General features: G+C 37.9%; 1 protein-coding gene across 21 annotated transcripts in view; it reads left to right on the forward strand.

Moving 5' to 3' along the window:
- Positions 1 to 13,826: 13,826 nt before the first annotated feature.
- LOC143027176 (F-actin-uncapping protein LRRC16A-like) overlaps positions 13,827 to 24,701 on the forward strand; it is a 165,291-nt gene continuing 154,416 nt past the window's right edge. For all 21 annotated transcript variants that reach the window (XR_012966577.1, XM_076188294.1, XM_076188299.1 and 18 more), the window contains exons 1-2: positions 13,827 to 14,035; positions 24,461 to 24,558. Coding sequence is in view for 20 of the 21 variants with exons in the window: in XM_076188294.1 (XP_076044409.1) it covers positions 13,999 to 14,035; positions 24,461 to 24,558 (135 nt within the window). In the remaining variant the exon portion in view is untranslated. The remainder of the gene's footprint in view (positions 14,036 to 24,460; positions 24,559 to 24,701) is intronic.

Here is a 24,701-nt window from a genome sequence, read left to right on the forward strand (position 1 = left end):
TCTAAAACATAGGTAGTCTTTTAAAACTGCCATATCTCCCTATCATACATTATATCACCTTAATTTACAATTATATATTAAGTTATAATAAAATATTTATATCACATACTGTTGGTGACAGCAAACTTAAAACTGTCTACCAAAACAAACAAAAATATTATGTCAAGTACGGTACATCATTGACGTTCACCAGCAGACGAATTCTACCTGAGCGCTCGATTCGACTGGAATAAAATTTAAAGGTTAAGGTGTGTGTATATATATATATATATACATATATATACATATATATATATATATATATATACACAATATATATATATATATATATATATATATATACATATATATATATATTTATGTATATGCATATATATATACATATACATATATATATATATATATATATATATATACACAATATATATATATATATATGTATGTATGTATGTATGTATGTATGTATGTATGTATGGTTGTATATGGTTGTATATGGATGATGTGATTGCATGAGGAGGAATGGGCGGGGGTGGGCGGTGAGGTAGTATGTGTGAGCAAATTTTGACGCAGCCCGAAGGGATTTCTCCCCGTCCTCTCCTTATATGCAAGGGGGGACGGAGAGGGGGGGTCGCCGATTAAATGAAGCGGCCTTGCTGTGGATGTGCTGTGTCTTGCGACACTGCTTCTGACCCAGGGCGGTGGGCAAGGTGCAGGGATGACCCGTCATCCAGGAGGTGCTCAGATGAGAGGGAGGGTGGGAGGGGTGTGGAGTGTATTCAGGGATGAAATGGGTGGGAGTGTTTTTATGCCTTTCCCTTTTTGGCTACCTCCCTTGTAAGGGGGAAAAAGCCTTGGTATATGTATGTATATGTATATATGCAGAAAGATCACTAAAACAACACGTGATCCACAAATTTTGCTGGTAACCATTAAGGAAATCGGAAGGGAACAATAATTCCCAAGCGCTTTCGTGTTATTCACTTCTTCAGGGGAATACAGAAAAGTTTGTGTTACAAAGAGGTTTAAAAGTAACAAGATTATACACTAGGAAAGGAACTGGCATTGTACAAGTTGCCACAAGATTATACACTAGGAAAGGAACTGGCATTGTACAAGTTGCCACAAGATTATACACTAGGAAAGGAACTGGCATAGTACAAAAAGTCACGAATGAAGAAGAATAAATCTTAGTACAAAAAGTCACGAAAAAGAAAGCTAGAGAACAATACAATTCACCAAATTAATTTTAGTCACAACTTGATTACAATTTTTTTAATGATAAATTTATCTAAGTTATAAATGCCATTACTGATATTAAGATTACAACCTTCAGAATGTTTTATAATACTACTTTCTATTATGTTTCTATTGACAAATGACTTACAAGAAATAACAACGGAAGCATTAGTCCAATTAATACAATGATTGAAATTTTCATGTGAACAAATAGAGCATTGGATTCTTGTGTTATTTGGACACTATATTTATGTTGTTTAATTCTAGTTGATAGTTCTTTGCTCGTTTGTCCAATGTAACACTTTTCACAATCTCTGCAAGGGATTTTGTATATGCAGCCATCAGAATCAGCGGGAGAATTCTTAATTATTAATTTCTTAAAAGTACATGGGTTATTAAAAGCTACTGTAATATTCCATGTTTTCAGTAGATGAGGAACTTGAGAAAGATTGTTACTGTAAGGTAATACTAAAAGGTTCTTAGTGTCAAAAGGGGGAGGGGACTGATTCCTATAAAAAGTTTTTTTTTCGCCAAAGACAGAGCGTTATCTAAAAATGTTCTAGGGTACTTAAATCCTAAACCTAGGTTAACAATAGACTCAAATTCTTCATCAACGAATTCCGGGCTGCATATATGCATATACATATATTACAATAGTAAGGTAGCAGGTCCTCTTTCAGGCAGATATGATTAAACTTTGCAGCAGCTTCTGCATTCTCGAGTTTCTTGCAGACATGTTCAACTTTTCTAATACTTGAACGTTGAATATCGTTGAGCTGTCTTATTATGTGTCCAAACTTCATTTGGAATGGATGTAAAGACAATACTAACTTCTTAATTTTAATAGTAGGGCTTTCGCCTACCTTTAGGCATCTTCAGTACAAATTGAAGAATAGCCCTAGCCAGCGAACCCCGGTATTCCAACGTAGCCACCTTGTGTACGAATACACATGTAAAAAAAGGAACTGTGAAACCCTTAATGGAAAGTACACAGGGTCGACTACAACAAAACTGTCAAGACGCCTCACCCTTCACCTCTCTAATGGAGCCATAAAACTTCACCACATTGACACACATCAATCCCCAGTTACAAGGAAGGATCTGGAAGAAGGAATCATCATTCTACAAAAGGAATCAACTACAGGCGCCTTCTCATCTTAGAAGTACTTCACATTAAAAGAAACAAATCCCACCATGATCAAACAAAATCCCGACCAATTTATCATTCCTACTTCTAAGTATATAGATCGCAGGCATAGGTTCACCGTTGACCCAGTGGGCGGAGCTTCAGATCCTGTCTCCTGAGTGACTGTCCTCATCCCCGTCTCTCCTAATGTTCCATATGTTTTTGTATATATTGTCACCTTTATTCTCTGTACTCAATTTGTACTGAAGATGCCTAAAGTTAGGCTAAAGCTCTACTAGTAAAATTAAGAAGTTAGTATTGTCTTTACATCCATTCCAAATGAAGTTTGGACACATAATAAGACAACTCAACGATATTCAACGTTCAACGATTAGAAAAGTTGAACATGTCAGCAAGAAACTCGTGAATGCAGAAGCTGCTGCAAAGTTTAATCATACACACACACACACACACACACACACACACGCACACACACACACACACACACGCACACACACACACACACATATATATATATATATATATATATATATATATATATATATATATTATATATATATATATATATATATATATATATTTTTTTTTTTATATAATGGAAGAGATGGCAGTAAGGGGAAGATGGGCAGAATATTTTAGGGAGTTGCTAAATGTGAAGGAGGATAGGGAAGGAAAGATAGCTGCAGTGGGAAATGCGAAGAAAATGAGAGTGATGAGTGAGGAGAATGGAGGAGAAATAGGGAAGGATGAGGTGAAGGCAGTTGTAAAGATGATGAAAGCAGGTAAGGCACCTGGTCTGGATGGATGCCATGCAGAATGTCTGAAAAAGGGAGGTTCAGTGATGGTGGACTGGTTGGTGAGGTTATTTAATGTTTGCTGGAGAGAGGGTAGAGTACCGGAGGACTGGAGAAGTGCCTGTATAGTTCCTCTTTACAAGGGAAAAGGGGACAAGTGTGAATGTAGTAGTTTCAGAGGGATTAGCCTGTTAAGTGTAGTAGGGAAGGCTTATGGGAGGATCTTAATTGAGAGGATTAGGAGAGGAACAGAAGGAGTAATTGGTGAGGAACAGTGTGGTTTTAGGACAGGTAGAGGTTGTGTAGATCAGATCTTTGTGGTAAGACAGATATGTGAGAAAGCTATAGGTAAGGGGAAGGATGTTTTTTGGGCTTTTATGGATCTGGAAAAGGCTTATGATAGGGTAGACAGAAAGGCACTGCGGGAGGTTATGCAGATTTATGGGATAGGAGGAAAGCTTTTGGGAGCTGTCAAGAGTTTTTATGAGAGTAGTAGAGCTTGTGTCAGGATTAGAAATGGAGAGAGTGAGTGGTTTGAAGTAAAGGTGGGACTTCGTCAAGGATGCGTTATGTCACCCTGGCTGTTCAACTTATACATGGATGGGGTGGTGCGAGAGGTGAATGCTAGGGTAGTGGGTGAGGGATTGGAGATGGTTAAAGAAAATGGAGAAAAGTGGGATGTGAGCCAGTTATTGTTTGTTAACGACACTGTGCTTGTGGCAGGGGCAAAGGAGGGATTGAGGAAGCTGGTGGCAGAGTTTGGGAGAGTATGTGATAGAAGAAAGCTAAAGATAAATGTGGGTAAAAGTAAGGTGATGAGATGTACAACGGGTGAAAGTGGCAGTAGACTGGAAGTGAACATTAAGGGAGAGCGACTGGAGGAAGTGGATAGTTTTAGATACTTGGGTGCGAGTGTAGCAGGAAAAGGTGGAGTGAAGGTGGAGGTAGAATGTAGATTGAGAGAAGCGAGTAAATGCCTTGGTGGATTAAAGAGTGTAATGAGGAATAGACATTTGGGAATGGATGCGAAGAGGAGACTGTATGAAGGAGTGATTGTGCCAACAGCACTGTATGGGGCAGAAACGTGGAACATAAGAGAAGAAGAGAGAAGGAGTTTGAATGTGTTTGAGATGAGGTGTCTGAGAAGTATGGTGGGGGTTACTAGGCTAGATAGAGTGAGAAATGAGGAGGTGAGGAGGAGAACAGGAGTGAAAAAGGATTTGGGAGATAGGGTTGATGAAAGAATATTAGGATGGTTTGGACACATGGAAAGAATGAGTGAAGAAAGACTAGTAAAAGAGGTATGGAAGGCAGATGTGGAGGGAGTGAACATGAGGGGACGTCCTAGGATGAGGTGGATGGATGGGGTGAAGGGGGCTTTGGGGAAGAGGGGAATGTCTGTTGAGGAAGGAAGGGAGAGGACGAAAGACAGAGGTGAGTGGAGAATGGTTGTATATGGATGATGTTGTGATTGCATGAGGAGGAATGGGCGGGGGGGGGGGGTAGTATGTGTGAGTAAATTTTGACGCAGCCCGAAGGGATTTCTCCCCGTCCTCTCCTTATATGCAAGGGGGGACGGAGAGGGGGGGTCGCCGATTAAATGAAGCGGCCTTGCTGTGGATGTGCTGTGTCTTGCGACACTGCTTCTGACCCAGGGCGGTGGGCAAGGTGCAGGGATGACCCGTCATCCAGGAGGTGCTCAGATGAGAGGGAGGGTGGGAGGGGTGTGGAGTGTATTTAGGGATGAAATGGGTGGGAGTGTTTTTATGCCTTTCCCTTTTTGGCTACCTCCCTTGGAAGGGGGAAAAAACCTTGGTATATGTATGTGTATATATATACATATATATACATATATATATATAAATATATATATATATATATTTGTATATATTATATACATATATATTTATATATATATTTATATATATGTATATATATATGCAAAGTAGACCACTTGGAAAAAGAAACTAACGAAGCAGAGCGCTTTCGTATATTACATCTTCAATGCACTGAAGATGTAATATACGAAAGCGCTCTGCTTCGTTAGTTTCTTTTTCCAAGTGGTCTACTTTGCATAAGTGAACACACGTACCCGTGTTCTTATTAGTATATATATATATATATATATATATATATATATATATATATATATATATATATATATATATATATATATATATATATATGAGTGGAAGGGCGATGAGCTAAACACAGAGAACAGTTGGAGTTTTATTTATTGACGTTTCGTCCTTACCAGGACATTCTCAAAGTACTTTGAGAATGTCCTGGTAAGAACGAAACGTCAGCGAATAAAATTCCAACTGTTGTCTGTATTTAGCTCACTGCCCTTCCACTCATTTGTCTTCCATACTTCAATATATATACAGTATATATATATATATATATATATATATATATATATATACATACATATACACACACATATATATATACATATATATATATATACATACATACATATACCAAGGCTTTTTCCCCTTACAAGGGAGGTAGCCAAAAAGGAAAAGGCATACAATCATTTCCACCCATTCCATCCCTGAATACACTCCACACCCCTCCACCCTCCCTCTTATCTTAAATATATATATATATATCTTTAAATATATATATATATATATATATATATATATATATATATATATATATATATCACTTGGACAAAATGTAGTGGCACATTTATAAATATTAATCACGAAGAACCCACAGTCAGAATAAAAGAAAACTTAAGAGAAAGTATAACTTCTATATTTTGGCTAATGAATATAACCCTCTTCAGGAAAGTACAGGTTACAAGAAATGATAGAGACATAAATACATTTGAGATGTAAGTGGAGTAGGAACAGGTATAGCTAGACACAAGACATTCCGTCACGCAAGGCGGAGTCAGAAGAGAGGGGATGTATGGTTAGAGATGTGGGATCAGAAGGGATGCGGGGTCAGGAGTGGTAGAGGAGCGGGGTCAGGAAAATGAAGATTTTTAATCAAACTGCTCATAGTTAGCCGTGAGATTATATCTGAGGACCATTGACTTTTGGTTGGTGTCATGCGGAATGTCTTAAAAATATATATATATAAAAGAAAAGTACAGTCATGATGGACTGGCTGGTGAGATTGTTTAATGTTTGTCTAAAAGAGGGTAGAGTGCTGGAGTGTTGGAGGAGTTCCTGTATAGCTCTGCTTTACAAGGGAAAAAGAGACAAGTGAGAGTGTAGTAGTTTCAGTGGGATCATGTTTGTTGAGTGTAGTTGGGAAGGTTTATGGGAGGGTTTTGATTGAGAGGATTAGGCGAGGAACAGGGGGAGTAATTGGTGAGGAACAGTGTGGGTTTAGGACAGGTAAGGGTTGCGTGGATCATATTTTTGTGGTTTGGCAGATATGTGAGAAAGCTGTAGGAAAAGGTATGGATGCTTTTTAAGCTTTTATGGATCTGGAAAAGGCTTATGACAGGGTAGACAGGAAGGCACTGTGGGAGGTACTGCAGATATATGGGATAGGAGGAAAGCTGTTAAGGGTAGTCAAGAGTTTTTTGCGAGAGTAGTAGAGCTTATGTTAGGATTAGAAATGGAGAGAGTGAGTGGTTTGAGATAAAGCTAGGACTTCGTCAGGGATGTGTTATGTCACTCTGGCTGTTCAATTTATACGTGGATGGGGTGGTGCGAGAGGTGAATGCAAGGGTAGTGAGTCACGGATTAGAGATAGTTAAAGAAAATGGAGAAAAGTGGGAGATAAGCCAGTTGTTGTTTGCTGACGACACTGCGCTTGTGGCAGGATCAGAGGAGGGGTTGAGGAAGTTAGTGACAGAGTTTGGGAAGGTGTACAAAAGAAGGAAGTTGAAGATAAATGTGGATAAATGTAAGGTGATGAGATGTACAAGGGGAGACTGTGAGTGTTAAGGGAGAGAGACTGAAGGAAGTGGATAGCTTTAGATACTTAAGTGCGAATGTAGCGGAAAAGGGAGGAGTGGAGGTGGAGGTAGAATGTAGATTGAGAGAAGCGAGTAAATGCCTTGGGGATTAAAAGGTGTAATGAGAAATAGACATCTGGGAAAGGATGCTAAGAGGAGATTGTATGAAGAAGTGATTGTGCCGACAGCACTGTATGGGGACAGAAATATGGAACATAGCAGAGGAAGAGTTTGAATGTGTTTGAGATGAGGTGTCTGAGAAATATGATAGGGCTTACTAGGGTGGATAGACTGAGGAACGATGAGGTGAGGAGGAGAACGGGGGTGGAAAGGGAGTTAGGAGATAGGGTTGAAGAAAGATTATTGGGATGGTTTGGACAAATGGAAAGAATGAGTGAAGAAAGATTAATAAAAGATGTGTGGAAGGCAGCGGTGGAAGGAGTGAGCATGAGAGGTGCGACCAAGGATGAGATGGATGGATGGGATATAAGGGGCATTTTAGGAAAGAGGGGAATGTCTGTTAAGAAAATGAAGGGAGAAGACAGTAGATAGGGGTGAATGGCGAATGGTTGTGTATGGATGATGCTGGGATGAATGGAAAGGAGTGGATGGGGGATGGGTGGGGTGAGGGAGTATGTGTGAATAATAAATTGACACAGCCCGACGGGATCCTTCCCGTCTTCTCTTTTTCTGCATGAGGTGGGGACGGGGGTCGCCGATTAAATGAAGCAGCCTAGCCTCACTGTGGATGTGCTGTATCTTGCTACACTGCTTCTGAACCAGGGCAGTGGGCGAGATGCAAGGCAGACGTCATCCAGGAGGAGCCAAGATAAGAGGGAGGGAGATGGGTGAATGGGAGTTGAGTATGTAGGGGATGGAATTAGTGGGAGTGGGTTTTATGTCTTTATTTTTGGCTACCTCCCTCGTAAGGGAGAAATAGCAGTTGGCAGATGTATGTATGTATGTATATATATATATATATATATATATATATATATATATATACATGTGTGTATATATGTGTATGTGTGTGTGTGATTAACTATGGTCCTAAATTACGTGTTGGACTCGTGATCGCCAGTTAATAACCTCCAGGATAAGAGCTCAGAGCTCTTATGACCGATCTATGGGTCATACTGTGACCTTGCACGTGTGGTGGACAAGTCCCCCACATGTGCTTCGACGCGGTATTTTGGCTTATAGCATCGCCGCCGCAGAAATGGGATGGACCAGGAATGGATATAGTGTGTAGAAGTAGCTGGCCTTCGGCCTTACATTAATTGTGTGTAGGTTAAGTCTATAGTACACCTGTACTACATGCATTTGTATCCTCTTGAAAGCACAACCTAAGCCCTGCCGAGCCATGTTTCGGTCAGGATGGGTCGTGTGCTACTTTAACGTGCGCATGAGTCCTATATAAGGATGCCAGAAGATTTTGGTGTCCCCAGTTAGTTCCTTTCCGTATTTGTACCAGCAGTGCCCGACCCGAGGCTCGCGGTCACTTTTGTGGTTTAGGGCAGGGCTCCAAGCCCTGCCCGCCGACCCAGCCTAGGTCGACACTCACGCTAACCAGAATAAAGCCACGAAACTCACCCGAGTCTCCTTCACTCCCTCGGTACCTAAGCGCAAGTAACATTCACGTAATGTTACACATGCACACACACACACAACTCCCCGCCCACGAGAGTTGGAGTAACACCCCACAGCGAAGCGATACTGAAATTATTTCAGCCCTGAGCGGGAATCGAACCCGGACCGCCGTAATGGCAGGCAAGAACTTTCATCACAACGCCACGAGGTGTGTGTATTCACCATGGTCGTTTTGGATCACGTGTTGGACTCGTGATCGACAGCTATTTCCCTCCCGGAAGAGAGCTCAGAGCTCGTATGGCCGATCTATGGGTAATGCTGTGACCTCACATGCACACACGCACACAACTCCCCGCCCACGAGAGTTGGAGTAACGACTCGAAGCGCAGTGATACTGAGATTATTTCAGCCCTGGGAAGGATTCGAACCTGGACCGCCGTAGTGACAGCCGGAGACTACCAACCGCGCCACCGAGTCGTGTGTGTGTGTGTGAAGGTGTGCAAAAGAAGGAAGTTGAAGATAAATGTGGGTAAAAGTAAGGTGATAAGATGTCCCGCCTTTGTATCTCGCAGTGTCTAGTTTGCTTTTAAACTCATGAATGGTTTTTGCGCACACAATTTCATTGTCCAGTTTGTTCCAAGTGTCCACCACTCTATGTGGAAAACTGTTTTTCTTCAGATCTCTTCTGAAGCTATGTTTTTTTTCATGTCCTTTTGTGCTTCTCTTGTCCCAGTTTTAACAAGTCCTCTCTATCGAGTATTTCTGTGTGTGTGTGTGTGTGTGTGTGTGTGTGTGTGTGTGTGTGTGAGCGCACACGCGTGTATACCTAATTGTAGTATATAGGAAAGGAGTAACGTTCGTGGGGTCCCGTCTCCCGCTCTCCAATCTATCATGTCCAGCTCCAACTTAATCTATATCCGTGATTTCCAATTGTCTCGTTTAGATCTGAATTCATGTATTATTCCGGCTTGGGTCGTATCTATTTTATCATTCCAAGAAAGAGTATTGGGGTGGTTTGGACACATGGAAAGAATGAGTGAAGAAAGATTAGTTAAAGAGGTGTGGAAGGCAGAGGTGGAAGGAGTGAACATGAGGGGGCGACCTAGGATGATATGGATGGATGGATGGGATGAAAGGGACATTGGGAAAGAGGTGAATGTCTGTTGAGGAAGGACGGGAGGGGACAGAAGATAGGGGTGAATGGCGAATGGCTGTGTATGGATGATGCTGTGATGCACGAGGGGGAGTGGGTGGGGAATGGGGGCGAGGTATTATGTGTGAAAAATAAATTGACGCAGCTTGAGAAGGGATTTCTCCCCGTATTCTCCTTTTCTGCATGAGGGGACGGAGAGAGGGTCGCCGATTTAATGAAGCAGCCTTACTGTGGATGTGTTGTGTCTTGTGACACTGCTTCAGCCCCAGGGCAGTGGGCGAGATGCAAGGATGACCCGTCATCCAGGAGGAGCCAAGGTAAGAGGGAGGGAGGGAGGGGTGTGAATGGGAGTGGAGTTTGTGGGAATGGAATGGGTGGGAGTGGTTTCAATGCCTTTGTTTCTTGGCTACCTCCCGTGTAAGTAGGAAAAAGCCTTTGGTATATGTATGTATGTATGTATGTATGTATGTATGTATGTATGTATGTATGTATGTATGTATGTATGTATGTATGTATGTATGTATGTATGCATGTATGTATATATGTATGTATGTACAGTATGTAAGTACTTATGCATTTACATGAAAACTTCACTGCGTTTTGTGTGTGACTCGTGGTCGATAGCTACGAGTCTTAGCTATAACCCTCCCTGATGAGACCTCATATCTCTTGTATGGTCCTATGTATCGGTAATGTTGTGACCTCACACGCACGCGCGCGCGCCCACACACAAAATCTGTGACGGATCGCAGTGTAGCGTCGCGTAGCCGAAATTTTCAGCCCTGGGGAGGTTTGAACTCGGGTCGTTAAATTAACGGTCGAGCGCAGTACCCCTACATTGTAGTCTTGGATCACGTGTTGCACTCGTGATCGACAGCTATTACCCTCCCGGATGAGAGCTCATATTATGACTCATCTATGGTTAATGCTGTGACCTTACGCGCGCGCACACACACACGCATGCACGCACACACACACACACACACACACACACACACACACATACACACACACACTCGGTGGCGCGGTTGGTAGAGTCCTCGACTGTCCCTACGGCGGTCCGAGTTCGAATCCTGCCCGGAGCTGAAATTATTTCAGTATCGCTGCGCTGCGAGTTGTTACTCCAACTCTCGTGGGCAGGGAGTTGGGTGTGTGTGTCCGTGTAAGGTCACAGCGTTACCCATAGATCGGTCATACGAGTTCTGAGTTCTCTTCCGGGAGGGAAATAGCTGTCGATCACGAGTCCAACACGTGATCCAAAGACCAAGGTGAATCACACACACACACACACAAAACTCCCACGTTGGAGTAACGGTTCGCAGCACAGCGATACTGAAATAATTTCAGCCCTGGGCGAGATTCAAACTCGAGCCGCTATAGTAGCTGTTGCGAACGCTACCACTGCGCCATCGAGCTGTGTGATTCACCATGGTCTTGGATCACGTGTTGGACTCGTGATCAACAGCTATTTCCCTCCCGGAAGAGAGCTCAGAGCTCATATATGACCGATCTATGGGTAATGCTGTAACCTTACACGCAAACACACCCAATTCCCCGCCCACGAGAGTTGGAGTAACAACTCGCAGCGCAGCGATACTGATTTTATTTCAGCCCTGTGCGGGATTCGAACCCGGACCGCCGAAGTGGCTGCCGGGAACTCTACCACCACGTCATCGAGTCGTGTGATTCAACATTGTCTTGGATCACGTGTTGCACTCGTGATCGATAGCTATTACCTCTCGGGAGAGAGCTCATAGTTCATATGATTCACCTTGGTTTATCTTGGTCTTTGGATCACGTGTTGGACTCGTGATCGACAGCTATTTCCTTCCCGGAAGAGAGCTCAGAGCTCGTATGACCGATCTATGGGTAATGCTATGACCTTACACGCACACACACACCCAACTCCCCGCCCACGAGAGTCGGAGTAACGACTCGAAGCGCAGAGATACTGAAATAATTACAGCCCTGGGCAGGATTTGAACCAGGTACCACCGGCATCATCGTAATGGCAGTCTAATACTCTACCGACCGCGCTACCAAGTCGTGTGTGTGTGTTTGTGTGGGTGTGTGATTGTGTGTGTGCATTTACCTAATTGTAGTATACAACAAAGAAGCAACGCTCGCTAGGTCCCGTCTTCTATTCTCTAATTTTCTAACATACCTAGACTCAAATTCATATACGGTTCCAACTTAATCTATATCTTTGATTTCTAATTATCATATTTAGATTTGAACTCATGTATTGTTTGAGCTTGGGCTATATCACCTTCTAAACTATTCCTCATATTTATACATTTATATGGAAAGATATTTCTTCATATCCTTTCGACATGTGATCTTTTTTAATTTACTTCCATGACCTATTAAAGCCCTCCCATCTTTAATCAGATCTCTTGTATTAATGCAAACTATCACCATTATTGACCTGAACAGTGTAATCATGTCACCCCTTTCTCTTCGAACTTTCAGAGTTGGCAGACCCAGTAATTTTAGTCTTTCCTCATATGGTTTATCTGTCAGGCTGGGGACCGTTTTAGTTGCCGCCATTTGTATTCGCTCAGTCTTGCTTATATCCTTCACTACGCATATTCCAGTCTTGGATGTATCAATGTTTGGATGAGTTTTTCCATCATTTCTTCATCCATATAACAGAATGCCACTTTAATCTTCTTGTGTAGGCCTTATGGTCTCTTGCAGTCTCCTTCATTCTTATGTTCTTTTATGTCTCTCCCACAATCCTGCTGATATGCCTGTCAGGTGACAGGTTGTCGTCTTTTATCAACACTCCCAACTCTTTCGCCTCTTTTGCTTTTGCAGTGCGTTCGCTTCCTAAGGAATCGTTTAAGGATGACCTTTTTCAGTATTTTGCATTTTTTGTATTTAATTTCAGTTCCCATTCTTGGCTCCATGCAAAAATAGTATCTAGATTTCTTTTGCAATATTCTACCATTCTCATTTTTCAATCTTCTCGTGATTTTTGCATCATCTACAAACATGCTGGCATAATTTGTTGTTCCTTCCATCATGTCATTAATTAACATAGACAAGAAGCATTATTGGTGCAAGCACTAAACCTTATGGAACTCTGCTCGTTCCTACTCTTCAGGTTGAAATTTTGTCCTATTACTACAGTCCTCATGTATCTTTCTTTCCTTGTGTGTGTGTGTGTGTGTGTATTTACCTAGTTGTATTTTGAGGGAAGGGGAGCTACGCTCGTAGTGTCCCGCCGTTGTATCTCGCAGTGTCTAGTTTGCTTTTAAACTCATGAATGGTTTTTGCGCACACTATTTCATTGTCCAGTTTGTTCCAAGTGTTCACCACTCTATGTGGAAAACTGTTTTTCTTCAGATCTCTTCTGTAGCTATGTTTTTTTCCTTTCCATGTCCTCTTGTGCTTCTCTTGTCCCAGTTTAACAAGTCCTCTCTATCGTGTGTGTGTGTGATTCATCCTCCTTGATCACGTGTGGACTTGTGATGGACATCTATCTCCAAGATAAGGGAGATAATATATTACCCGATCTACTGAAAACACTGTGATTTGTATATATGTAGGCAAAATTCATTTGTTTATAATTAAAACATTCCAAATATTGTATGAACAGGGTGGAATGTACCAAACTTGAAACTGTCATAGTATCTTGATAGGCATGAGGATTTGCTGAACTAGATATTTTGAGACTTTGATTATAAAAAAAAAATCTTGATAATTTATCTTAAGTATACATATACAACCAAGTTTCAGGTGACTAATAGCGGGTGGAGTTGTCATTTCAAGTGGAAAAGGGTTAGAATTCTTTAGTCCTAGCACATTTTCTATCCGAATAGATTGGATTAATTTTTGGTAAATCAACAAGAAAATGTCTAACTTATGGGTCGGTGAATAAGCAAGCCTAAATTTCATATGAATTTTGAATATAACTCATTATCTCTATATCGAATCCGATTATGTTCGATTACGATTGCGTTAAATGTGGCAACAGCGTTTGACGTGACGTCACAAACATGGCGTAGTCAAGGGGGCAATTGTCTCTGTCCGTTCCCGTGTTTTACTTGGATTTTAGCTTTAAAAACGTTCACAACGAAGTGATACATATCTCACAAAGTGTAATAATGTAGTGAAATTTTTGAGTTGTGAGAGTTTTAGTGACAAGATGAGTGGAAGAAATATTATACCCCGAGAATTAAGTGGTAGGTATACAGATTGAGGTGTTCAAATGTAAACAACACTGACGGCTCAAAGAAATTCTACTGATAGCAATGACTTCATTAAGTGAAGATTAATTGGTTTTATTGATATATTTTCTTACACCCAATTCCCCATATGTTAGTATTTGTCGGTAATGTGTTCAGCTTTACTTCAGCAGGCGAAAGGGTTGATTGTGTCATGAATACATTTACCTCACTTGGGAGGCAGCCGTGCCTACTCATTATTTGCAAAGGGTAAGGGCATGTACTGTTAATGCAAGTCGGTCTTTCTCATAGGATACGAATAGCTTGGAGTTTGATTCGAACAGCCAGGAACCTCATGCTTCATTATGTTGCAAAAAATAGATCGTTCAAGAAGTTTTTTTGTGCATACTGTATTATAGCTTTATTAGAGTTGGTAGTACTTTGATATCCTTTCGTAATTTGTTCCTTAAAGTCATTTACGGTATTTGTTCATGTAGTGACTGGATGGGAATGTTCTTGGGTAGCTGTAAAGAGTAAATAACATCTTCAACTCTGTAAATAGCTTGAGAAAGTGGGCTGTCAATGGGTGTATGGGCATTTGTTTTTCATTGAGGTACGGTGTCCATTTGCTCTAGATTAAGACTGATGTGTACACATTGAATATGATATTGAATGTATGAACATGATTATATAACTTGGAAAATTATAAAGTAACCTAGTTGGCTGAACATAAAATTTAGGGGTATTTTTACAAAAGTGCACACCAATGTGATGTAGACAGAAAATTAAGTAATTTGTTAAATTTTTAGAAGTGTACATGTATGCGATATAGCAATAGAAAATTAAATAATTTTGTAAATTATAATATATCAACGTAGTATTGTTCTTGACAGAAATCAATAATAGAAAAAGATCATAAAAGCTATAAAGAAACAAACATATCTGCTTTGACTACTTGAGACACCATCTTTGTTTTGGTAGAGGTGAAGGTTGAAGAAATTAAAGTATGATAAATTTGTCTATTCTAACCTAACCTAACTTACCTAATTAACCTAACCTAAGTATGTAATCTAACCACCTAACCTAACCTGCATTTAGTAAAGCGGTACTAATAATTCTAGAGGTCATCGAGTCATTGCCATCATCATCTCCCACCTCTGAATGTATGAAAACAAAGATGGTGTCTAAAGGAATGGATGTAACTTTGTTTCTGCTATTAGTAATGTTTTCTGATATTGATTTCTGCCAAGAAAAATATCTATTACATTGATTTATTAAAATGTTCAAAATTAACATTTAGTTTTCTAATGTTATACCATGTAGGTATAATTTTCTAAATTATAACACATCACTGTAATATATGTTTTTCTTGGCAAAAATCAATTACAAAAAAAAGTTGATAAAAGCAAGTACATTGCTGAATGAAGCTGTGATCATAGGATTGAGACACTATATTGTCTGTCCAGCCCCACTAAAATTAAGTACACTACTGAATGAAGCTGTGATAATAGGATCTGGAATATTCCCTAAGTACTTCCGTCAGTACCTCACACAGTACATATTTTTAAAACAGTGCTACAGAGCTGAGATTCATGCACTTCTTAAAGCTATGCAACTCCTGTACACCCCTCAGTCCAAATGGATACCAAAACAAACCATCAACATCCCAGACAACGATGACCCTGATTACCTATAGGATTGCAGGTGTTGCATTAGTAAATGCATGTTAGGTTAGAATAGACAAATTTATCATACTTTAATTTCTTAGACCACCACATCTCAACCATCCCTAGCGGCTCCATTTTTAAGTGTATTGCTTTTAGCAACCCTTTCTGTTAATGATTTCATTCAAGAAAAACATATATTACAGGGATGGGTACATTTTAATAAATGCACACCTAGTAATAGAAAATTAGATAATTTTGTAAATTATAATACATCAACATAATATACATTATTCTTGGCAGAAATTAATAACAAAGTTGCAAAAAGCTATACACAAACAAATGTAGCTGCTTCAATTGCTTGAGACACCATCTTTGTTTTGGTAGATGCAGAGATCAAAGAAATTAAGGTATGATAAATGCATCTATTCTAACCTAACCCAACATAACCTACCTACCTACCTAATTTAACCTGCATTTAGTAATTTGGTACTTGTAATTCTAGAGGTCATCAGGGTTGTCATTGTCATCTTTGACCTCCAAATCTATCAAAAGAAAGATGGTGTCTATAGGATTTGACAAAATGTGGGTAAATTATTAGAATGGATGGAAGATTTCCTGACTGGGAGAAAAATGAGAGTAGTAATTAGAGACAAATATTCAAAATGGGAAGAAATGATAAGTGGTGTTCCACAAGGGTCAGTACTGGCTCCAATCATGTTTGCCATATACATAAACGACATGGATGAAGGCGTTGAATGTTATATGAATTTCTTCGCAGATGATACAAAAATATTAAAGAAAGAACAGAAGAGGACTGTGATTCATTATAATCAGACCTGGACAAAATCTGGAAATGGACTCGAAAGTGGGAAGTGAACTAATATATCAAGAAATGTAGCATACTGGAGTTTAGAAAAAGCAAAAACAGAATTTAAAAAAATTACAAAATTGGTAAAGAAGAAATAAAAAAAGTGCACTCGGAAAGGGACCTTGGAGTACTAATCAGCAAAGACATGGCACCAGATATACATATAAACAAAATAGTCGGTGAAACCTACAACCTATTAAGGTCAATGAAAGTGTCATTTGACTACTTGGATGAAGAAATGATTAAAAAGATATTAGTTACATTGATTAGACTAAAGCTGGAATATGCAGCGACACTATGGACACCTAGTACTAAAAAGAATATAAGGAAACTAGAAAGAATACAGAGAGCAACAACAAAGTTGGCACCAGGTCTTCCCAAATTAATATACGAACAAAGATTATTGAAATTGGAACTACCAACACTAGAGCAGAGAAGAGAAAGAGGTGATCTACTGACTATATTTAGAATCATGAAAGGAATGGAAATCCTTGACAGGAATGATTTACTTAAAAATGACAATGGAAAAACAAGAGGTCATGAAAAGAAACTCAAAAAGGATAACTATAGAAGAGATCGGAAAAAGAATAGCTTCCCACACAGAGTGCTGGATATATGGAATAACTTAGATAAAGAAACAGTGTGTGCAAATACTATTCAAGATTTTAAGAAAAAACTTGATGCTGAAAGATACAAAGATGGGTCACTACGATCATAGCTCCCTTCCCGTGTAATACAACTAGGTAAATTGTGCATAGCTTTTAGCAACATTTTCTGTTATTGATTTCCTCCAAGAAAAATGTTTACATTGGTGTATTATAATTTATAAAATTAATATATAATCTAATGCTATATCGGATAGGTTTGTACTTCTAAAAGAATACCCATGGTTGTGTTAAAATTCACAAAAATAATGTTTAATTTTCTAATGCTATATCACATAGGTGTACACTTCCAAAAAATTACTGTTAGGATTTAGTGGTATTTTTTATGATGAACAGCATGTGGTTGCAGTTTGAAAATCTTATTTTAATGTAATTTAATAAGCCACCTTTAAATCAATCCTCATTTCTATTGGAACCTGCATTTGTTGTGTATATATATATATATATATATATATATATATATATATATATATATATATATATATATATGTATATATGTATATATATATATGTACTGTATGTATGTAAATATATGTGTGTATGTGTATATGTATATATATATATATATATATATATATATATATATATGTGTGTGTGTGTGTGTGTGTAATGTAAATATATATATTGTGCAGAATCCACAGGGAAATAAAATACTAAATGTTGTTGTCTATTAAGACATCTTCAGAGTATACATGAAAATCAATAGAGGTAACATATATACAGAAATAAGAAAGAGGAAAAGTCACATCACTAATTATGCAAAATCTTTATTCGCATGTTCAATGTGACATTTATTGTATGTGTATTTACTTAGTTGTATTTTACAGGAAGGGGAGTTATGCTTGTGGTATCCTGTTTTCATATCTTGTTTTATCTAGACTGTTTTTAAATTCGTGTATCGTTTTTGCACACACCACATTCTCATCTAACTTGTTCCAAACGTCTATTACCCTGTGGGGAAAGCTGTTCTTTTTTAGGTCTCTTCTATAACTGTGTTTCTTGATTTTCTTTCCGCGTCCTCTTGTATCTGTACTATCCCATTTTATTATATCCTCGCTATCAGTAGTTTCTATGCCTTTCATGATTCTATGAATAGTTATTAAGTTTCCTCTCTTGTTTGCTCTAATGTCTGTAGCTCAACTTTTGCTAGTCTCTCTTCATATGATAGTTCTGAGTGTTGGTGCCAATTTTGTAATTGCTCTATGTATTCTTTCAAGTTTTGTTATACATTTTTTTGTACTTGGTGACCATGCTGTTGTTGCATACTTCAATCTTAGTCTTATCAAAGTGACTAGTATTTTCTTCACCATTTCTTTGTCCAGGTATGTAAATGCCACTTTGATTGTTCTTTTTAAGTTACAAGTTTCTCCAAAAATTTTGTTTATTTGTTTCTCAGGGGACATATTATTCATAATAATGACTCCCAGGTCCTTCTCATATTCTACTTTTTTAATTTCTTTCTCTCCCAATTTATTTGATCCCACTATTATTTTTTTTTTTGCTTTTTCCAAATTCCATTATACTACACTTCTTAATATTTAATTCCATTTCCCACTTCCTACTCCATTCCCATACTTTATTGAGATCACTCTGTAGCGACTCACTATCTTCTACAATGTTCACTTTTTCAACAATTTTGCATCGTCCACAAAGAAGCTCGTATAACTTTCAATTCCTTTTTCCATATCATTAAAGTAGCAAACATTATTGGGGCCAGAACTGTTCCTTGTGGAACTCCACTAAACACTTCATCCCAATTAGAGTGTTTGTCTCTTATCACCACTCTCATTTTTCTTTCATGCAAGAAGTCTTCCATCCACTTAAGCAGTTTGCCCTGTATTCCTCCTGCAGTTTCTAATTTCTTTAGCAATTTCTTATGTGGCACCTTATCAAAAGCTTTTTTCAGGTCTAGATATGCACAATCAGCCCATCCATCTTTCTTGTATTACATCAATTAGCCTTGAATAGAAACACGTTAAGTTTGTGATGCATGATCGTCCTTGTCTAAATCCAAATTGTCTTGGATTTAGTATGTTGTTTTATTCCAAATGCGTTACCCATCTAATTTTGATCATTCTTTCACTAATTTTAGCTATCGTATATGTAAGAGAGACTGGTCTTCCTTGTTTCCCCCTTTATATATTGGTACTATATTTGCTCTTTTCCAATCTTCTGGAAACTTTTCCTTCTTTCAATGATCTGCTTATTAGAGTACATATTTTGTCTGTTAGTTCATTCCTGCATTCTCTCAAAATCCAGTTTGCCATTTCATCTGGTCCATGCAATTTTCTGACATCGACATTACTCAAGCGATTCATTATTTCATTCCTTGTTACTTCTACCTCTTTCATAGGGGGGACTTTCTCCTCCCACTCGATATCTTTAGGTTGTATGTTATCCCTCATAAACACCGATTTAAAATGCTTGTTCATAATTTCTGCCATTTCTATTTCTTCTGTGTATTCAACTCCTCCTTGTCATAGTTTCTCTAATTCTTGTTTATATTTCAGTTAGTTGTTTACAAATCTGTAAAATAGTTTTGGTTGATCTTTACATTTTTCTATGACATCTTTTTGTATTTTCTCTTTTCTGCTCTGCACACTTGCACATATTCATTTCTATAACGAGTGTATATTTTCCATGTTTCAGATCTTTTGTCTTTTTTTCCATTTTATCCAAGCTTTATCCCTTTTGTCTTTTAACTCCGTACATCTTTTGTTGTACCAACACTACGTATCCTTTTTCTTGTTTTTGTCTTGGAACATGCTTTTCCACTCCTTTATAAATTTTTGTCAAAATATTCCATTTCTCTTCTGTTGTTTCCTCCTTGTGTATCCTTTCCCAGTCTGCTTTTTGAATGAAGTCTCATATTTTATTAAAATTTGTTGTTCCATACATCAATCTTTCCTTTCCATATTGTTCATTTTTTCCATGTACTTTTCCTCATTTAGTTCCAGTTCAACCAATATGTGGTCACTTTTACTTATTGGCATCTTATATTCAATCTTGTCCACTATTTTGGGTACTGATGTGATTATTAGGTCCAGTCTCGATGGTTCTTCCTCATTTCTATACCTATCCATTGCGTCATTGTATGTTCTATAATCATATCAAATAGTACATTTCCCCATAGGTCGTCTCCACCCTTCACTGTCATCTCTTCCCAGCAGATGTCTTTACAATAAAATTCACCCATTATAACTATTCTTCCTCTATCTTCCATTATCTTATTTAGTGTTATCCTTGTGTCATTTAACATATTTTTTTGTTCTCTTCCCATGAAGCCGTTTTAGGAGGCACATAATTTACTACAAACTTCCCACTCTTCCCATCCCTGTCCTCCACTTCCATCATAATCATCTCTATTCTTTCCATATGTGACATTCCTCACATTTATATCCTTCTTGGGAACATGACTCCCCCTTGTTTTACCTCTCTGTTTCTAATCCAATAATTATATGCACCATGTCCTACACTGTTGGGTGGTAGTGGACTTTTCAATTTTGTCTCTACAATTCCCATTATGTTATCTTCTTTTTCCTTAAGGTAATCATTCAGTTCGTTCAAGCCTGTTATTAAGCCATCTATGTTTGTGTAAGACACTTTTAATTTTCTGCTACTTCCATCATGTTTTCTGTTTCCTTTCCATTTTTCTCTGCTATGAACCATTTCCTCACTTTCATATAGAATTTCAATAGAATTTCTCTTTTTCTGACTGTTCTTTTCTTGTTTTTTTTCCTTAGCTTCTAGACTTTTTGTTTTCTCATCCTCTCTTTCCTATTTATTCATATCTCTTTTTATCCATACCTGTTTATATTGCTCACTGTCTGCTAGTTTCCCTGTTTTTACTAAGATATTCTCTGCTGTCGTTTGTGACCTGAATTTTATTTTAATTGGTCTGGTCTTATCTGTATTGTATTTCCTCAGTCTATATATTTCTTCAATTTCTTTCCCTGTTTCTTGTCCATCCTCTTGAACTACTTCTATTATCTTGTTTACCTTTTCCTTCTCCTCTTTTACTCTTGTGGTCCTATTTGGATTATACTTCTCTTCCATCCCTAATATAATTATAAATTTCTTTTTATCCGCTAAGTCTCTAACTATATTCTTTTCTCTCATCACTTTAATAACTGTGTCCTTAGTTTGTTCTTTCATCTGTTGTCATTATATCTCTAAATACAATTATGTTGTTGTGTTGGACTTATCTCCAACTCTGTGCTTCTTTTGCCATGGACTCTTTTTTTCTCTTTATTATTCTTTAATTCCTCATTCTCATCTTTTACTTCTTTTAACTGTCTTTTTAATTCTTCTATTTCTTTAGGTTTTGATTCTCCTTTAGTTCTTCCAGTTTATCAACTCTTTGGGTAAATAGTGTTAATTGGTTAAACCTAACCTCCCATGCTTTGTTCTTGTTTTTTAGTTTCTCCTCTAGATTTACTAGTCGGGGGAGGTTGTCACTTCCTCTCTCATTAAATCCATAAAAGCAGTTATCTTCTCTTTCCATTGAGTTGCTATTATCTATATTTCTGCTTTTGACACTTCTACTTCCTTCTTCTTCCTTGTCTGTGTGTTCTGCACCTCTTTTGTTTACACCCCTTCTAATATCTGGGGCCCATTCGTCCCCTTCCTCTTTTCCTTCCATTTTCCTCAGTAATCCCTCTTTTTCTCCTTTTCCTTCACCCCACTACACCACGAGCTTTCCCCTTCCCTATTAATACAACAAAAGTATTCCCTCATTGAGATCGATGAATCTTGAAGTTTTACTGGAGTTCCAAACATTGCTGTCACGTCAACCGATGTGTGTGTGTGTGTATATGTATATATATATATATATATATATATATATATATATATATATATATATATATTTATAGGTAAATATTTAGAAGTGCAGACCTATGCAATACAGCATTAGAAAATTAGATATTGATTTTTTAGATTATAGTACATCATTGTAGTCGCTGCTATTAGCGAATTACTCTCATTGTAGTATATGTTTTTCTTGGCAGAAAATAATAACAGAAAAAATTGCTAAAAGCAATATACTAATGAACAGAGCTGTGATGACTGCTTGAGATGCCATCTTTGTTTTGATAGATGCATAGGTCAAAGAAATTAATGTATGATAAATAAATCTATTCTAGTCTAACCTGATTTAGTAATGTGGCACCTGTAATTCTAGAGGTCATCAGGGTCATTGTCATTGTGTGCACTTTGACTTCCTCATCTATCAAAACAAAGATGGCGTCTCAAGCAATTTCCATGGCTTTGTTTTTTAGTGTATCGCTTTTAGCAACTATTTCTTTTGTTGACTTTTGCAAAAAAAAAATGTATTATGTTGATGTATATTTACCAAAATTAATATATAATTTTTTAATGCTATATCACATAGGTGTGCACTTAAAAAAAAAAAAAAAAAAAAAAAAAAAAAAAATATATATATATATATATATATATATATATATATATATATATATATATATATATATATATATATATATATATATTTACCTACCTAGTTGTATTTTATGGGAAGGGGAGCTATGCTCATGGTGTCCCACCTTTGTATCTTGCAGTGTCTAGTTTGCTCTTAAATTCATGAATGATTTTTGTACACACTATTTTTTTGTCCAGTTTGTTCCAAGTGTCCACCACTGTATGTGGAAAACTGTTCTTCAGATTTCTTCTATAACTATGTTTTTTGAGTTTCTTTATATGTCCTCTTGTGTTTCTTTTGTTCCAATTTAACAAGTCCTCTCTATTGACTATTTCTGTGCCCTTCATGATTCTATAGATGATCAGTAGGTCGCCTCTCTTCTTTGCTCCAGTTGGTAACTCCAACTTAGCCAGTCTCTCCTCATATGACAAGTTTGAAAGCGCAGGAGCCATTTTTGTAGCTGCTTTCTGGATTCTTTCTATTTTCTTTATATCCTTTTTGGTACTGGGTGACCACAATGTCACCACATATTCTAGTCTAGGCCTTATCACTGCGACTAATATTTTTAAAATAATTTCTTTGTCCAAATATGTAAATGCCACTTTTATTGATCTTAGCAAGTTATAGGATTCTCCGACAATTTTGTTTATTTGTTTATCATAGGACAAGTCGTTTGAGATCATTACTTCCAAATCTTTTTCAGATCGCACTTTCTTTACCTCCTTAGTTCCAATTTTATATTGTCCTGATATTCTATTTTTACTTTTTCCAAACTCCAATATCCTACACTTCTTAATATTGAAGTCCACTTCCCATTTCTGACTCCTTCCATACCTTATTCAGGTCATCTTGTAGTGCTTTGCACTCCGTTTTGGTTTTTACTTTCCTTAACAATTTAGCTTCCTCTGCAAAGAAGCTCATGTAACATTGCACATCATCATCCATGTCATTCACATAAATAGCAAACATTATTGGAGCCAATACAGATCCTTGCGGAACTCCACTGATCACCTTCCAACCTGAATATTTTTCTCAGAGTACTACTCTTATCTTTCTACCAATCAGGAAGTCCTCCAACCATTTTAGTAGGTTCCCTTGTATCCCTCCTATATGTTCCAGTTTTTTTTAAATAAATCTCTGACAATTCAGTACTCTTATAAATCCAGAAGTTTTATAGGATCTTCCAACAAGTACTAACAAGTATCTGTTTAGTCTCCTTGACCACTCCTCCAGCATTGCTTTACTAAGTCCATCAGTGTATCTCTTTCAGGGAATGTGGTTGGACACAACTTGAAAAAATGTATATAATAAACAAATTAACATTGTAGTCTTTGTGGGAAGTTTTCATTGCAATGAGGTCAATTGGAAGGAGTGGGAAGTAACAAGGTAGATTCATAGGGTAATACCATGTTGAATAGGGCAGAGGACAATGACCCAACAAGTAAAAGAGGTGACATGGATACATGAGGTAGTTTGAATTTTGGCATGTCTGTGAGGTTGATAAGAGTGGTAACAAGTTGATATACAACACTAGATTGCAAGGAGCATAATAGAAGAAGCAAACCAACAAAGTATATTGTTTTATCCATATGAACCATGGAATGGAAAATCCCATAATTTATGTTGGTTATAAGGAGTGAATTTTGTGGCATGTAACACCTCTGAAGTCTTGTTGCTTTTTGGCTATAATGCATCAACAAATTGTGTTCATGGAATTTGAAGTAGATTTGTTATATGGTGTGCATTTTTTTTTTTTTTTTTTTTAGTCCCTTATATTTCTAATGGTACTTTTGTCTTTTGTCACAGATTCCATCCGCCAGTGTCTGGGCCGCAAAGTGAAATTGACTTTGAAGGTCCTTGTGAAAGTTGAGACCAAGGGAGACAAAACAGAGAACAGAGTCTTGGTGAGTAATGAAGGCCTGTTTATATATTATTGGTACATGAAGAGTATAAAGTGAGCAATATTGTAAGCCTTGTTATTGGCGAGAGTTCTAGCCCCTATATGTCCTCAGTTTTGTCGTCTTCTTGCAGGATGACTAACACCTTG

This window comes from Oratosquilla oratoria, chromosome 7 (assembly GCF_046742065.1).
Source record: "Oratosquilla oratoria isolate Oo_2021 chromosome 7, ASM4674206v1, whole genome shotgun sequence".
Classification (NCBI taxonomy): Eukaryota; Metazoa; Arthropoda; class Malacostraca; order Stomatopoda; family Squillidae; genus Oratosquilla; species Oratosquilla oratoria.